General features: G+C 33.0%; 2 protein-coding genes across 2 annotated transcripts; both read left to right on the forward strand.

Annotated features, from left to right (window-relative positions):
* The first annotated feature begins 554 nt into the window (after positions 1 to 554).
* LOC133308308 (uncharacterized) lies at positions 555 to 3347 on the forward strand. The gene has a single exon (XM_061508920.1). The coding sequence runs from the start codon at positions 555 to 557 to the stop codon at positions 3345 to 3347; it is 2793 nt and encodes a 930-aa protein (XP_061364904.1).
* Positions 3348 to 14708: 11361 nt separating this feature from the next.
* LOC133308299 (nodulin-26-like) lies at positions 14709 to 17453 on the forward strand. The gene is made up of 5 exons (XM_061508912.1): positions 14709 to 14912; positions 15076 to 15300; positions 15779 to 15976; positions 16789 to 16850; positions 17054 to 17453. The coding sequence occupies exons 1-5, from the start codon at positions 14814 to 14816 to the stop codon at positions 17271 to 17273; spliced, it is 804 nt and encodes a 267-aa protein (XP_061364896.1). The 5' UTR covers positions 14709 to 14813; the 3' UTR covers positions 17274 to 17453.
* The last annotated feature ends 1022 nt before the right edge of the window (positions 17454 to 18475 follow it).

The following is an 18475-nucleotide window of genomic DNA, read 5'->3' on the forward strand; positions in this document are numbered from 1 at the left end:
CAGATGTGATATGGGCCCAAGTGACCCAAGTCCAGATAAAATGGGCAACAACCCAACCCAAAATGCACAACCGACAGATGGAAGTCAAATGGTACTTTATGAGTCAAGTTCTAGAGAACTCTCAGAAGACCTGTTGAATTTGAATGAAGAAGGAGAAGGAGATTCAAGGATGCATGCTGATACAAGAGTTCAAGATGGATCAGTGGAGCTGGAAGCTAGGCAGTCCATAGCAGAAAGGAGGACCAGAAGAGTTGTAAGGAAACCAAATCGATTCAATGATGAAGAATTTGTATGTAAGTAGGAATAGCTTGATTGTTGTTTGCTGTACTGATTTTACGAATTGTTTGTAGATAATACAGTTACAAGAAGTTGTAACTAACTTGTTCCCTCTGAATATAAATAGAGGAACAAAGGTTGTAGCTTGGAGAAAAATAGTGAATAAAAATTACGTGATTCTTCTCTCATCTCTTTCCTTGTTCGTATTCTCTTCTTCTCTTCATCCCTATTCTACGGTAGAACTGTGATTCTATCAACTGGTGCTTTCATCCCTGAACATGGCACCCGACAACCGTGTTCGAACTCTCGACGATAGGGTTGATCAAACCCAATCTGAAATCGACAACCTCAAGAGTCAGATGAACAAACAATTCCTGGAGATCACATGCAAGCTCGATGCGATCTTCGACAACTACAGAGAACATCAACCTTCAACCGCTTCTTCTGGTAGCAACCACAACCTGGGTCCCAAGGATTTTCCGGCAACAAAGAACCTGCGTCTCAAGGTTTCGAAGTTTGATGGTTCTTCAGACCCACAAGATTGGATTTATCAGATAAGTCAATTTTTTGAATACTATGACATTGTTGATGAGCAACGACTGAAGATAGCCTCATTCTATTTTTCGGGGAAAGCTTTAGCTTGGTATCGTTGGTTGAACAAGAACACAACCATAGGATCGTGGGAAGGATTTCTACAATCTCTTCAAGTGCGTTTTGGACCTTCTGAGCTTGAAGACTATCAAGGGAAATTGGCTAAGCTAATGCAACTGGGTTCTTCCATGGAGTATCAAGCCGAATCCGAATCTCTGTCCAACAAGGTAAATGGGTTACCTGAATCCTTCTTATTGAGTTGCTTTATCTCAGGCTTAAAACCTCAAATTCAGTATGAGGTTTCCTCTTTTGATCCCCTTACCCTAACCAAAGCCATAGCTCTAGCCAAGATTCAGGAGCTTAAGCTCCAAACCAAACACACTTATCCTAAAATTCACTCTCCTTACCCCCCTTTATTACCTACACCAAACACTCAGACTAAACAATTCAAACCAATACCCAGTGGTGACACCACTATTTCCACCAAAAGTCCTCTTAATCGTTTGACCCAGAGTGAAATCCAAGAGAGGAGAGACAAGAAACTGTGTTTCTATTGTGGTGATAAATGCTTCATGGGCCATAAATGCAAAGCCTCTGTTCATGTTTTAATTGTTCCGGATGATGAGCAACTTGACCTTGAGGATATTGACTCTATGAACACACCACAAGAAACCACAGATGAACCTGACCCTACACCTCAGATCAGCCTCCATGCCTTATCTGGCTTTAGTGTACCTCAAACTCTTCGCTTCAATTGCCACATTGGCAAGTCTGAATTATCCTTATTGGCTGATGGGGGAAGCACCCACAATTTTCTCCAACCAAGAGTGGTTTCTACCCTTCGTTTACCACTGGTGACTGACAAGCAGTTTGATGTCATGGTGGGAAATGGACAAACAATGAAGTGTGAGGGATTTTGTCCAGTTGTTCCAGTTCAGATTCAAAAGCATGTTTTTCTGGTTGATTTTTATATCTTGCCTATTCAAGGAGCAGATATGGTGTTAGGAGTTCAATGGTTGCAGATTTTAGGACCTATAGTGTTGGATTACACTCACCTTACAATGCAATTTTCTTGGCAAGGAGAGACAATTAAATTGCAAGGTGATAAACACACTAGTCCTATTTCTTTGAACCAATTCAGAAAAATCCAACATACAGGCCAGATTGCATCACTCTACCAACTCACTTTGTTGAGTTCTAGTTCTCCTCGAGAAGAGCCAGCTATTGCTCCTCCTGTCCAGAACTTGCTAGAAGAGTTTAACACCATATTCCAAGAGCCACATGAGTTACCTCCTCATAGGCAATTGGATCATGAAATCCATTTAGAGCCTAACTCAGCTCCGGTCAATGTTAGACCGTATAGATATCCTCATTTCCAAAAGGGAGAAATAGAAAGGCAGGTTCAACAATTGCTTGAATCTGGGTTCATTAGGAACAGTACCAGCCCATTTTCATCTCCAGTTTTGCTGGTTAAGAAGAAGGATGGTACATGGAGGTTTTGCATCGATTATAGAGCTCTCAATAATATCACAACCTGTGACAGATTTCCCATACCCACTGCAGATGAGTTAATGGATGAACTAGGTGGTTCTCAGATATTTTCTAAGTTGGATTTGAGGGCAGGATACCACCAGCTGCGAGTACACCCGGCTGACATACAGAAGACAACTTTTAGGACTCATCAAGGTCATTATGAGTTCCTTGTGATGCCATTTGGGTTGACCAACGCACCTGCCACCTTCCAAGCTACTATGAACTTACTTCTCCAACCTTTTCTTTGTAAGTTTGTCGCTGTATTTTTTGATGATATTTTAATTTACAGCTCTTCATTAGAACAGCATTTAGAGCATTTGAAATTGGTGCTGACTTGTTTGAAAGAAAATCAGTTTTTGGTGAAAAGGAGTAAGTGTGCATTTGCCCAAACAGAGGTTGAATATTTAGGCCATGTAGTGTCAGTGCAAGGAGTTAGTATGGATTCTAACAAGGTACAAGCTATGGTAGATTGGCCACCTCCAAAAAATATTAAACAGCTCAGAGGATTTTTGGGTCTAACCGGGTATTATAGGCGTTTTGTGTGCAACTATGCATCAATAGCTGCCCCATTAACAGACTTACTGAAGACTGACTCTTTTGTTTGGTCCAATAAAGCTCATACAACTTTTATTAGTCTCAAAACAGCCATGACTTCTGCCCCTGTCTTGAGTTTACCGAATTTTTCTATGGAGTTTATAGTAGAAACTGATGCTTCAGATTTGGGAATTGGGGCCGTCCTTCTCCAAAGTGAACATCTCATTGCCTATTTCAGCAAGAAGTTATCATTGAGAATGCAAAAGAGCTCAGCCTATGTGAGGGAGCTGTATGCCATCACTGAATCTGTCAAGAAATGGAGGCATTATCTCTTGGGGAGGAGATTCACTATGAGGACAGATCAAAAGAGCTTAAGGAGCTTGCTGGATCAGGTTATTCAGACACCTGAATAGCAATATTATTTAGCCAAGCTTTTGGGATTTCAATATTCCATAGTTTACAAACCGGGTAAGGAAAATAGGGTGGCTGATGCCCTTTCTAGGTACCCTACTATGTCTTTAATGACTCTGGCAGTAGTTCATTTTGATATTCTAGAAGATTTAAAAAAAGAAAATCAGCACAGGCCATTTTTTCAGCAATTACATCAGAAGCTAGCTGCTGAACCAGAACTCTGTTCTGATTATGAGGTTCGGGAAGGTCTGTTATTACACAAAGGCAAGCTTCTCTTGGATCCAACTTCTCCCTTGATCCCACAAGTGCTTCAGGAAAATCACTCCACTTTAACTAGTGGTCATACAGGTATTCAGAAAACTTTGTCCAGGACCACTGCAAGTTTTATATGGCCAGGAAAATTTGTTAAGGAGTTTGTTAACTCTTGTCTGACTTGTCAACAAGTGAAGTACCAAACCCGAAGCCCTGCTGGTCTTTTATAGCCTATACTTGTACCTGAACGAGTTTGGGAAGATCTCTCCCTTGATTTCATAGTTGGCTTACCACTGTCACATGGCTATACTTCAATCCTAGTGGTTGTGGACAGGCTGTCCAAGCAAGCTCACTTTGGTGCTCTACCAAAGAGGTACTCAGCAACTAAGGTAGCTGATCTTTTCACTCATATGATTTGTAAACTGCATGGTATTCTTATATCCTTAATTTCAGATAGAGATCCTATCTTTCTCAGTAGATTCTGGACAGAATTATTTGAACTCAGTGGCACTAATTTGAGAAGAACAACAGCCTACCATCCTCAATCAGATGGTCAGTCAGAAGTAGTCAACAGGGTCCTAGAACAGTACCTCAGGTGCTTTGTAGCAAATAACCCCAAAAAATGGTCTAATATCTTGCATTGGGCTGAATATTGCTACAACACTTCCTACCATACTTCAGCTGGCATGACACCTTTTAAGGTGGTATATGGCCGTGATCCTCCATCTATTCTGCACTATATATCCTCTACTGCTGAATTAGAAGATGTGGATAACTGGTTGGAAAATAGGAAGATTATTCTGTTTCAATTGAAGAAGAACTTGCTTCATTCTCAGCAAGTCATGCGAGATCAAGCTAACAAACATCGCAGGGATGTCCAATATAAAGCTGGAGACTTAGTATGGGTATGGCTGCAACCATATAGACAAGTTTCAGTAGCCAACAGGACCTCCAATAAGCTGTCCAAGAGGTATTTTGGACCATTTCCAATTCTGAAACGTGTAGGTAAGGTGGCATATAAGTTGAGCTTACCACTTACTGCCAAGATATACCATACATTCCATGTATCCTTACTTAAGCCATTTAAGGGTGAACAACCTATTTCCCCATTACCACTGCCAGAAATTTTTCAAGGTGGACTACCTGTTTTAGAGCCTCAACAAATTATGTCTACTCACATACAGCAAACAAGGGATTCTCACATTAAACTGGTGCAAGTACTGTGGGCAGGCATGCCAGGTGAATGTCACATGGGAACCTTGGGAGGAGTTTTCCAAGCAGTTTCCATCCATCAACCTTGAGGACAAGGTTGATTTTAATGGGGGAGGTGTTGATATGGGCCCAAGTGACCTAAGCCCAGATAAAATGGGCAACAACCCAACCCAAAATGCACAACCGACAGATGGAAGTCAAATGGTACTTTATGAGTCAAGTTCTAGAGAACTCTCAGAAGACTTGTTGAATCTGAATGAAGAAGAAGAAGGAGATTCAAGGATGCATGCTGATACAAGAGTTCAAGATGGATCAGTGGAGCTGGAAGCTAGGCAGTCCATAGCAGAAAGGAGGCCCAAAAGAGTTGTAAGGAAACCAAATCGATTCAATGATGAAGAATTTGTATGTAAGTAGGAATAGCTTGATTGTTGTTTGTTGTACTGATTTTACGAATTGTTTGTAGATAATACAGTTACAAGAAGTTGTAACTAACTTGTTCCCTCTGAATATAAATAGAGGAACAAAGGTTGTAGCTTGGAGAAAAATAGTGAATAAAAATTACGTGATTCTTCTCTCATCTCTTTCCCTGTTCGTATTCTCTTCTTCTCTTCATCCCTATTCTACGGTAGAACTGTGATTCTATCAAGATGAGGGATTTACAATTATAAAAGCGGTGACCTATATACTTCCTTAACAAGATACAACTTAGCAGCCAGCCATGAGAAGAAATATTATGGAAGATGAGAAAATGTGCTAAAAACGTTGGTGTGACTTTAACTTAACCAAAATCTCAGTTTTGGGCCAAAATCACATGTGAATGTATATAGATATAAAACAAAAACACTGTTCTTGAACATTTTAAGCTTCTCCCATAAGTACTGAGTAAAGGTTTTAATTTAAAGACTGTAATCAAAAGAACCAGCCTACGCCTTCTCACTCAAGGATTCTCTTTCAAATTTTCTAGCACATAGTTATTCCAATCACAGTCCTTAATTTGCAACGTAACTTCTTATAAATGTGTCATTTTTATCACTTTTCAACGATGTCGACTGAGGATCAAATTAATAAGGAAATGGTTGAAGTGTGTGATCAAAATCTATTTTTCTCAACCTTCTTTTCATTAAGTGTATTTTCTTTTTATCCTTAAAAGATTTTTTTCTCACAATAACATGCACGGAAGTATAGATGTATGATCTTCTATACACCATTAAAACTTTTGTGTGTGTGATCCTTCGTTGATAGGTTCATTTGTAAATATTACTATAAATCGTGGTTCTCACTTAAGTTTTAACATGTGCTGATTGACTTTAAAATACAACAATCTCATTTACTAAAAAAATTACTAAGACAACGACAAACTCTCTATCCATAACCATCTTTCAACAAATAAATATATCAATGGTAGATTAGTTGACGCATTGGAATAGAGCAGGTGAGGTCAAAGTATGTGTTCGATCGATCTGTTGTTTTGATGGTTATAATCTTCCCGTAGAGGATACATGTAGTTTATTCAAAAAAATAAAATAAATAAACAGAAAAATGTTACATTTACAATTTTTTTTTGTTTACAACCTTTTACAATCAAATATTAACTGTTGATTTCTGTCAATTAATTTATTGGATATGAGGGAGGTTATATTTATAAAAAAAATTCGTTTATAATTAACTACAACAAAATCTTAATCGTTGATTTTCTTTAATAAATTATAACGGTCAAATTGCAAAAATCAACGGTTAAGATTTAATTGTAAGAGATTGTAAGTGAAAAAGGTTATAAATATAACTTTCTTTATATATATATATATATATATATATATATATATATATATATATATATATATAAAGTATTAGTTATTATGTGTGGAAAAAATTATTAATTATCAACAATGACTGGTTCAAGTGGTAAAGAGCTTAATCTTAATAAAAAATCTCAAATTCGAGCCTTGAGAATTGAAAAAGTAGTCTTGGGAGAATCGGCCCTTATAATGAGTCTGTCTGTACTTGAATCAGACTAATCATATAATCCATGAACCGATGGATATAAATAAATAAAAATTGCTACTGAATATATCTAAATTTGTTTTGTAAAACATTAACTTAAACCCTATTACTTCTTATAAATTTTATTTAGTTTATATTTGACCTGTTTTGTATAAGGGTTCTATTAATCTTATGTTGCCGCATAGAAGTTATCTGCAATTGACACATGATTTTCAGGATACGGAACCGTATCATGAAAATCATTTGTTTGTTGCACATGGAACAGTGTCTTTGCAGCAGCTGAAGAAACATAACTCACTTTGTATAAACAAAAAAATATAACTTAATTTTATCACATTCTCATTAGGGGCGGTTATAAAACTCTATTATTAAATAGGGGAAGGATATTGTAACAACCAAGTTGTATTACTACCATGTTACTACCAATCAATCTCACCGTTAGATCGATTATATTGATCTAACAGTTATATTTATTTCCATCTTTGTATGGTTATGATTCCTCATATTTAAAATGAAAGCATTAAATATGAGAAATCATAACCATACAAAGGTGGATATAAATATAAAATATTAAATTTGGGAAATCATAACCATACAAAGATGGAAATAAATATAACCGTTGGATCAACATAATCGATCTAACGGTGAGATTGATTGGTAGTAACTTGGTAGTAACTCAACTTGATTCGAATAGAGGGATATGGTGTTTACCTAAGTGGAACGGCAGCGCAAGCTCACTCTTGAAGAGACTTACATACCACTAGTCATTTTTGTTTGTGTATTGAATTTTGTTTATGCTCTCTTCTGTGGAAAGTAATGAAAATGCTTCGGTGGTCAGGCTCTTAATGTTTATTGTATATTTATGGTCCTTCCATTAACTACTCCTTGCTCCCACACCAGACGCTACTACTCCTTCGGACCCTGTTGCTTAGTTCGTTCGTGTGGTACCTTTGACTCTTTATGGTGCTGCGCTGCTTTGCCGATTAGTCACTCTGATCGTTCATCCATGAGCTGGCGCTTTCATTTAACTAATCCCTGGCTTGAGTTGGTTTGCTTTATGTGAGGAGTCTCATAAAGCTCCTATACTTAGGCAGTTACCGGGAAGTTACGCCGAAATCCGCTTGCTACCGTGACTAACGTAGAGTGATATTTACAATATCCTTCCCTTGTTAAATATCCTATTAACCATAACATAGCATAGGCCAATAGGAACTTCCTTTACAGTGGTGGTCATTGGCCCGTTTGACAAATGGGGCCTTTTATATTTGTTTGGGCCTTCACTTCCTACTTGGGCTTGAACAAGCCATATATATGCACTACATCACAATGACCTTATGCAAACACCAAAAATTAAGATAAAAAAGGTAAATGAAATAGGAAGGGACTTTCTAGAAAGAGAGGAAACAGATGTCATGACTAGCAACATATACACACTTCAAGTTAATTTTTATTCTTCAGAACATTTTGGCACCCCATAAAAAACAAAAAATAAAATAGAAGTTACTCAAAATTCTTGATATGAAATAGTAACGACTTATAGTTATTGAGAGCAGTCAAACAATCATTTAATCATAAGTGACATGTTTTAACAAGAACCAAATGAAGGCAAAGAGATGAAATTTCCACTGAAAGAATAAGACATAAAGGGTCTTTGCCTGCCACCCAAATATTTTAGAGTATCTAAAAGTAAGTTAATCCACATGTTTCAACTTATAATCGGTCTTCTCTCCGTGAATCCATGAGGAAACTCTACACCAAACCTGTCACTATTCACCAACCAAATTAGCGACGCGTAACGCGGCAAAGTAATTGGCGCGATCAACTTAACCCAACAACTACATTAACATCACCATGTTATACATGGACTTGATTTTGAATTTAATTTTAGTGTATTGTCAGATTCAACATTTTTTATTATTATATCATTTAATGAATTTGATATCTCGTGTATTATAAACTCATTAAATGACGTAATAAAACATTATTATATAACAATATAAAAGATTATATTGATAGTTTTTTTTTTTTTTTAATAAAAAAAAAAAATAGTTTATCATAACTAAATTATTTAATATTAACTTGTTGTTATTGTGAACATTTTTATACTATATTTTAACCACATATTTTGTAAAATTAAGTAAGCTATATTATACGAATAACTACTTCAATAGTTACATTCTTCTAATACTATGTTATCATTTAATTTGATAATAATGTAAAAAGGTTATAAATGAAAATAAAATTCACCACCAAACAAATAAATGAACTAATGTAGAGTCATTTTAGTTTAATTCATAATCTGGAGTTTAATATCTGAATATACAATTATAATAAAGATTTAGTAAGGGAAGCTTTTCACAATTTATAAACAAGCTCGAACTAAATTAATTGAGTAATCAATTAAGCGATAAATTAATTAAAAAAAACATTACATAAATCATTACATACTAACATACATACAGTAACTATTTAACATGCAGAATTTTTTGGCAAGCAAAGTCAACGTAAGATAAATACTTAGAAATGGTCAAATTAAGCCTGTCGTTGACCATGGTGGCCGGAGTAGTGGGAGGTTGGAAAATCTTGCATGCGCATTGAATTAATGTCTGTTGGACTCGAGTGGGCTTATGGTTGAGTGAAGAAAGATAAATTCCGTTATATAATTAAAGTAGAAACACTAATGGTCTCCCTAATAATTAAAATGTTACACATGTTTACTTGAGAAATCATTTAAGAAAGTTTCGAATTAGAAAGGTTTCTTTCTATTTTTATTTTTAGCTTTCCGGTCTTTAAAATAATATATTGTTAAACATTAATTGTTATGATTGATGTAAGAGATTCCTTTACATGACATATCAATTTTTAGTAATTAAAATAAATATTTTTTTAACAAATTTTATCATATAACATAATATTATTAAAATAAGACATATAAAATCCAATCATTTTCTTTTTCTTTTTCTTGTTCTCTCTGTATCATACAACGTAAGAAATTGTTACATGATTCACGTTTCCAGATACTAAAATTTAAGATTATTAATTAAATTAAAACAACACATTATTAGTTGATTAACTCGATTGGTGATAATAATATATAAATATAGGGAATATAATCGACTTCCATTATATTCTATTTTAGATGGTGATGCACTTGCATGATATTTAAAATTTGTGACAAAATCCACAAAAAGAAAATGGTGACAAGTGTTGCTTAATCGCTTGAATTAGATTGAAAAATTGAAATGACGAGGCACATGCCATTTATGTGATAGAGATGCATGCCATTTATTTGAAAATCTGTAATTGAGAATTTGAGCAAACCCAATTTGAATGAAATTAAATAAGGACAAATGACTCCACCCTCCACAAGAAAGAAAAGGCCAGCGAATGACTTTTACCCAAAAAAATGTTATTAAAGAACTAAAATATTCAATTTTCGTTAACTTTTCATTTAACTACAAAAAGGAACTGAATGGAGCACGCCAAGCTGATATATAATTGATATTAACCAGAAACAGCATGAGTTGCAATTTATAACATTTTTTTCGCTCTTGGACTGTTACATTTTGTTTTTTATGGTTAAGATTGTCTTCAACTTTTTAAACCTGCACGATCTCGATCTTTTTCAAGGTGATAAGTTGAATTTACAGCATCACAAATAGCCAAGTACGTTGCCATGACATAAATGTGATATCAGCTCAAAGCTTTTCACTATTGCCTAGAAATAGTGTGAACCCAATTTATTCTTTTCGGTGTACGGTGTGAACGGAATCTTTAGTCCAAATCAAAGTGTCTTCTTAATTTTGTTTTTTACTATGTTGTGCACTTGTGCTTCTTGCTTTTGAAACGGTGCCAACGCACAATGGTTATTGGACCTCTTTTTTGACTTTAAAGTGTTATGCGTATGTTAATTTTTTTATCTTAAGAGCAAATCTGTATGTATATGGACAGATGCTAAAAAAATTTAAAGAAAAATATTACTCAACCATAATTATTTTGATAGTTTTTTCATGAAATTAATGTGACGTATTTACTAAATATTAAGTAAGTAGTTCCGGCCACTTTATGGAGCAAAAATGAAGTTGATAACAAATATTTTAAACCAAATGATTATTATTGATCTTAATCAATCTCTCCTCAAAGAAATATTCAAATTCCACATTTGACATTACCCTTACACCAAATATAAACAATTTGACATAGCCCTATTCTCGTAATTTCATAACAAAGAGTTAGTCAAGCAACTTTAAGACGGCAAAGATATTATACCCAAATCTTTGGTGCTGCAAAGATATTATACTAGACAATTAAGATATTACGGTATCCAAGTTCAAAGACATAAATTGAACAACTATGGCCGTCTTCTATTGGGATGTACTATTAAATTTAAATTGGGATTATCTGTTAAGAATTACGGTAGAGCAGTTTATGAATGTCTTCGCGGTGGACTTGATTTTACGAAAGATGTTGAAAATGTGAATTCTCAACCATTTATGCGTTGGAGAGACCGTTTCTTATTTTGTGCTGAAGCAATTTATAAAGCACAGGCTGAAACAGGAGAAATCAAAGTTCCCAAAGAATAATATTATTTTTTTATGTGTAGTATCTCATTAGACACTTCCTGCGTCGATTTCCTATAAAATTTTTGTATCCATTTAATAGTATAGAACTATTTTTTTTTTTTTTGAAAAAAGAAAGAAGGGGACAAAAAAAATAGAATAGGGGTAGGAGTTCCGCAGTTCCTTATTTTCCATATATAACTTTGGAAAAAGCCAGTTCATCGAGATATAAATCTTAAAAATATTTCAATTGGAATGGAATACAAGTAATACGAATCGATTTGTATTCCATTTCTTTTGAAAATATTACCACGAGAATAGAATAATTTAAAGAAAGATATATTACGAGTAGTATATAATATAATTTTTAAAATGAACTCTTTACTATGTAGTACCCATAATGCATAATGTAATTTTTGAAATGAATTTTATTTTTGTTTTGATTTCAAAAATTATATTATATACTACTCGTAATACATAATGTACTGCATATAATTTTTCTGTCTTAATTGCAGAAATATTTTTCTCACTAAAAATATGGATTTTATAATTCTCATGTAAAATATGAATTTTATAATTCTCATATTACATGAGAATTAAAATCTTATATTATAGAGACAAAAAGTATGTGAGACCTATATATTAGAAAAGATTATATATAAGAACCATATTATAACACGAAAATTGAAGAGTATATAGAAAAATTTCAATTTTCATACTCCCGTAAAACCCTAAAATTATATATATTACCAAATATATTATAACAATTTCTTTCAATAAAATGTCGCATCAGTTCAAAGAATCGCCGCAAGTTAACATTCGTTTTTTAAAATAACAAACGTTGGAAAGAAGTGTTTGGGCATAGCGAACCACTGCTTCCTTCAAGTTTTAACGTGTCGGCATTTCGTTAATAAATATTTTACCACATCCTTCATCTTGAAATATAATTCCTATTTGATATTTGTTTTTCCCTTTAGTTTTATTCATATTTGGACAATCATTAGGATGTGGACTAGCGGATAATTCCTAAGAAAACATTTGTCAATTTATCATTTTTACCAATCGATTAATTCCGTAAAAACCAACTTTTTATGTTCGTCTTTTGCTAAAGCTCTATCTGGCATTTTTCGTTCAAAACTGTGACGCTGATGGATAACAACTAGAACTTATAAATGTACACTATGTGTATTTTCTCTTAGATAAAAGAAAGTTAAGAATGATATTTATGAACGCATATACATTCCACTTGAATGATCAGCCACTTAGGGAAACAAATAAAATAGAATAGACCCAAAATAAGTTTTAGATGGTATATTAGGACTATATGAAAGTTTGAGATGAGATATGAACTCAATGTAGATGCGACAAAAGAAAAAGGAAATTTGTACCCAAAAAAAAAAAAAAAAAGGAGAAGGAAACGAATTAAATTGGCATGTGCATAGCTGCGAAAAAAAAGAAAAAGATCATCTGAAAGCTGTTCATGACCCTATCTGTATTTTCGGTGGGTACTCTTTTTTGGGAGGGTAGTTGATTCGGCATTCAATGCATTCTCAGCTCACAAGCGGAAATGTCATAGTCCTGGATGTGGAATACATAATACTATAATAGAATTATAAAAATAAAACTTATGCTATCAAAGAATAAATTCTAAATATAATTAATTTCAAACGGCGTTTAAAAGTATAAATAGGTAAATTAATATGATTTGTTTAAAATTGTGTTTGATTTCATTTAGAAGAGCTAGTCTCATTATAGTGTGAATGTTTCTGACTCAAACAGAATTGTCTCATGAGAAAGATACATATAATTTATCTCAAAATAATATAAACAAGTAAATTAACCACTTCAATTAATCACGAAATAATATAATGGTAGCTCAAGTGATAGCAAATGAGTTAAGTAGTAAAAAGAAAAATGGCTTCGGTTTGATCCCATATGTCACCTTTGAAAGGGATTCAAAGAGCCGGAACTTATAATGATACGGAAAACCAATCCGTCTCAAAAAAATAATTAGGGTTGGATAATAAATAAAAAAACCAATTAATCATTTTAATAATGATTAATATTAAGAGACGGCTGTTTGACCTTTTTAGTCAAACTATAAAAGAAATTTTTTAGATCTTTGAACATAAACTCCTACTCCTGACATTTTGGCTAGAGTAAGCTCGTATGACCGTAGTATCACACTACCAAATAAATATTAAATAGTGTCATAATTAATAATTATTATGTAATATTTAGAATCATAATAACATAATATGTCTGATGCCAATATGAATTGAAAAACTCCAAATTTAATTATTGCGAATAATGATAATTGATTGAGGATTTTTCTTTTTTTATTCTCTAGTATGAGTACCTGAAGTGACCAAATTTTCCCTCTCTTTGAACATAAACTACTACTCCTGACATTTTAGATTTGTCGAAAATAAAACAAGCAGGTATATTAATTATTCATAAAAAAAATTAAATCATAACACAAGAATCTTAATGTTTCGAAATAATTCTACCATCTACCAAATTAATAATAATAATAATAATAATAATAATAATAATAATAATAATAATTCTACCAATCAAGTAATCATGCACCATGTCAATATAACTTACTAAATTTATATAATATTAAATTATTGTTATTGACAATAAATTTTTAGGAATTATGAAATATCACACTGGCCTCTAGGAGATTCTAGCTTTAAATTGAAATGATTTAAAAGTAATATAATTAAATTGCAAACTTCATCATATCGACAATTTTTTTAAAAAAAATTAGTTCAAATAATTGATCATCGAACTTAAATTTATCTTATCAGATATTCATGAAATTAATCTATTTTTATATAATAAATCAGAATATATTCTTTTGAGCGTAATTTAAATTTTTTAATTCATTCTTTTAAAATCAAATTTCAATTATTATATATTTTTTAAAAATTTTTTCTTAAATATTGGTACCCGTAAAATGCTCGAATACTTAGTAGTAATACAATCTTATCTTCAAAACTTAATAACATTCAAAAGGGTTGTTTCATCAATCCGTGAGAAAGAAAAGTCCAATTTCTAAGAGCTGTACGTATATTCCTATTTGGATAATGGCCTAATTAACCTCTTGAAATATTTCGTCAACCATCATCTAAATATTTAATAAAAAAATTAATTAAATGAAAATTAAATATATTTAAATATATTAAAAATAGTAAAAACATATAGAATATTTATACTTTATAATTAATAGTATAATTAGAAGTATCGGTTAAGACCTAAGAGAACTTCAAATTATTATTATTTTGTCTTTTTTGATATTTTGGGGGCCTATAAATAGGAGTTGTTTGCTGAGTTCTTAATAGCTTCTGGTTGAGGAGACAAAGAACAGTGTTCTTGGCTGTTTATAAAAAGTTGTTGTTGTGTTCTGTCTTGGTTATAGCTCAGAATTCAACAAGAATGGAAAACCATGATGAGGTAGCTATAAATGTAAACAAGGAGGTCTCCAACTCAATTGAAGGCTCAGGCACCTATATCTCTGTGCCTTTCTTGCAGAAGGTATCTCCTAATCTTTCTTTTGAGAAATCTGATACTTTTTGTTGTTATGGAATACTATTGTGTGTATAGTAGTTCATTTTGGACTAATCTGTTGATGATATTGAACTTGAAAAAAGTGGAATAGAAATGATGACAATATGTTTTTGTTGAATGATGAATACAGTTGTTAGCTGAGGTGGTGGGGACATATTTCTTAATATTTGCAGGCTGTGCTTCAGTGGTGGTGAACAAAAACAACAACAATATTGTTACACTTCCTGGGGTCGCAATTGTTTGGGGACTTGTTGTGATGGTTCTTGTTTACTCTGTTGGTCACATCTCTGGTGCCCATTTCAATCCTGCCGTTACTATTGCTTTTGCTATCACCAGGAGGTTTCCTTTGATTCAGGTGAACCTTTTTACTCTTTCAACTTGGTTAAAATAAAGAGGAATAATATTTGATAACTTTACTTAAAAACTATTTTTATTGACTGTTGAAAATTCAAGTATATATTATCTCAATTATTAGTATCAAAATGAACAACAAGTAGAATGATTTTGACTTACACGACTCTAAACCGATCCCTTTCTCTAAAATAAATTGGTAAAATATTTTATATCGTGTCACTTTCCTTTTGGTGTTGTTATCTTATCTCCGGGTATACAAGAAAAGAAGATTATTTAAAGTCGTTTTTCTTGAAATTGAAATTCCTCTTTAACCTATTGTTCTTTGGTCTTCTCGTACTATTTCATTATTGCCAATATATATATATATATATACCTCGTTGAACGTGTAGCTAGGAAGTTTATGGTATCAAACAGAGCTTATTCCTCTATTTTGTGTTGAAATTATTGGTACGGTCTTGTGATGTAATTATCCTTCGTAGGTACCATCTTATGTAACAGCTCAGCTCCTTGGAGCCACACTTGCAAGTGGTACTCTGAAACTAACATTCAGTGGCAAGCATGACCAGTTTTCAGGAACACTCCCAGTAGGATCTGATCTGCAAGCTTTTGTTATTGAATTCATAATCACATTTTTCCTTATGTTTGTCATATCCGGGGTTGCCACTGATAACAGAGCGGTAACGTTTCTCACTTTTCTCTCTTTTGTTAATTTGGCACATAATTTTCTGATGGGATTTGAAGAGCATTTTTTTTTCTTGGTACATGGTCAAGTACAGAGGTTATGGTTTATAATACGGGAAAAATTACTCTTATGTTACATGTAATAACTTTTTCTCTTACACACCTTTCGATAATTGTATCACCTTTTTTTTTTTTCTAGATGGTGGAGCCCACAAATTTGTCTCTATGACATATGAGATAACTTATATCTTTTAACATGAGATTAATAAAACCCTTATGATATATATGATCTATTTGTGAATAATGATATTTGCATATACAAATTTTGACATTATATGTAGAGGAAGGTCATATTTGAAACAATTTTTTTTCTTACAATCATTTTTATGATTGTTGGATTAAACTCAAATTAATGAATTGTTAATTTAATTGTGATCCAACAACCATAAAAGTAGTTGGGAAATTGTATCATAAGTATAACTCTCTCGTTATTCTTATACTATTGTTTTTTTGGATAATAAAACATTATGAAAAAATTCCGATTTGTATGGATATACTTGTATCGTTTAGGGACCACTTCCAATTTAGCCCGATGAATGAAAATTAAGAGCAGAGCCATGGGTGACACTAAAATTAAGGCTAAATTGACTAATTGTCTACATATCCTTATCGTTTTGAATCACTTGCAAATTGCAACAATGCTAGAATTTTACATCACAAGGCTTATGTCATGTTAATAAGTAATATATCCATGAAATTTTCTTATTAAACCCCATTTCACGCTTTTGTTTATTTTCAAATTCCGCAGATTGGTGAGTTGGCTGGGATTGCAATTGGGTCTACGATACTTCTGAATGTGATGATTTCAGGGTATTAACATATCCAAAACCTAATTAAATACAAAGTTCAAGAGTAGCCTTTTACTAATTTATTGAGTATTATATTGTTGGAGTTAAAAGCACATATTCTTAATGGCTGAGATCATGTCATGTAATAAAAGTTCATAACATCACATGATCTCATCCATTTCAAAATTGTGCCAATATTTAATAACAACATTTGTTAAATGACAGGCCAGTGACAGGAGCATCAATGAACCCAGTTAGAAGCCTAGGACCTGCTTTTGTGCACCATGAATACAGAGGAATATGGATATATTTAGTGGCACCGGTTCTGGGGGCAGTGGCAGGAGCATGTGTCTACAACCTCATTAGGTACACAGATAAACCACTGCGTGAGATAACCAAGAGTGCCTCCTTCCTCAAAGCAACAGGACGTGGTGGCTCCAGATAATTTAAGCAAAAATGGACAAAACTTGCCACCAAGTGTCATGCAGAGAGTCAATCACTAAGCAGTTGTGTTTGTTAGAAATAATAATTACTAAATCAAAAGTTTTCATATGTAATCACTAAGATACTATAATAATATGAGTATTTTGTTGTTCTGTAAAAGTTCGTGCATTTAAGTAAGCACTTTTAGTTTTTAGGAATATGGCATTACATAAGTTGTAGTATAGATTTCCGTTGCTTTAGTATAAGGGTTTATCATCTATCATTTAACATGATCACAAAAAGTTTCTTACACACACAATATTTTGTGGGGCCCGCAGCAAAAAAAAAAAAAAACTTCGGCACGCAAAACGAATCTCCATAACATAACACAATCACTTTTCCTACAACATAACTCTTATAAAACCCTTAGTATAAATATGATTTTTTTTTCTGGGTTTACATTTCTACAGCTGCTGTACGTGCAGCCAGTGGCGGACCCAGAAATTATTGTTTATGTCCTCACATTTAGTGACTAGAGTTTGGGGGTTCGAGGGCAGCGCCTTCAAAAAAAATTTTTTAATAAATTTTAAAGGAAAAAGTTCACCAATGCCTCTATGGTTTGCTTCAGAATCATCTATGTCCATGTGATTTTTTTTTATTACATATGCCCCTGTGCTTTGTAAAATATAAAAAACCACAGAGATATATGTGATAAAAAACATACCCTTTTGCAAACCACATGGGCATATGTGATAAAAAAAACACAGCGGCATTGGTGAACTTTTCCCAATTTTAAATGCATTAAAAAACAAAAGATATAAATAAGAAAAAAAACTTCAACTTAACATAAAAAGATTATTCCTAACACTTTTTTTTAATCAAGCGGATTTGTTGTATAGCATCATAAAATATCCAATAAAATATATGTAATCACATTCCATTTCACCGTATTTCATTCATTTCTATTCCATCTTTCATTATTTATTCTTATTATATATCCAAGCAAAGCTTAATTTAACCAACATCATACTTTACTACTATACTTAAAAAAAAAAAAAAAAAATTCTGAAATTCATGTCCGCAAGTGCGGACATGTGCTAAAAGGTAAAATCATTTGCCGCTTTACGTATAACAACGACAGGTGTATAATTATGATTCTCCACATTTAATGCTTTAATCCTTTGTATGGTTATCCCCGCATTTAATGCTTTCAATATTAAACCA

Source organism: Gastrolobium bilobum, unplaced genomic scaffold, assembly GCF_033153095.1.
Source record: "Gastrolobium bilobum isolate Gb01-03AN ecotype WA unplaced genomic scaffold, APGP_CSIRO_Gbil_v1 utg23824, whole genome shotgun sequence".
NCBI classification, from domain to species: Eukaryota; Viridiplantae; Streptophyta; class Magnoliopsida; order Fabales; family Fabaceae; genus Gastrolobium; species Gastrolobium bilobum.

Bases quoted from the DNA above. Each gene is read 5' to 3' on its own strand.
- LOC133308308 (XM_061508920.1), top strand. From the start codon at position 555: ATGGCACCCGACAACCGTGTTCGAACTCTCGACGATAGGGTTGATCAA.
- LOC133308299 (XM_061508912.1), top strand. From the start codon at position 14,814: ATGGAAAACCATGATGAGGTAGCTATAAATGTAAACAAGGAGGTCTCC. The intron at 14,913-15,075 runs GTATCTCCTAAT...TGATGAATACAG, and splicing joins CTGTGCCTTTCTTGCAGAAG to TTGTTAGCTGAGGTGGTGGG. The intron at 15,301-15,778 runs GTGAACCTTTTT...TATCCTTCGTAG, and splicing joins GGAGGTTTCCTTTGATTCAG to GTACCATCTTATGTAACAGC.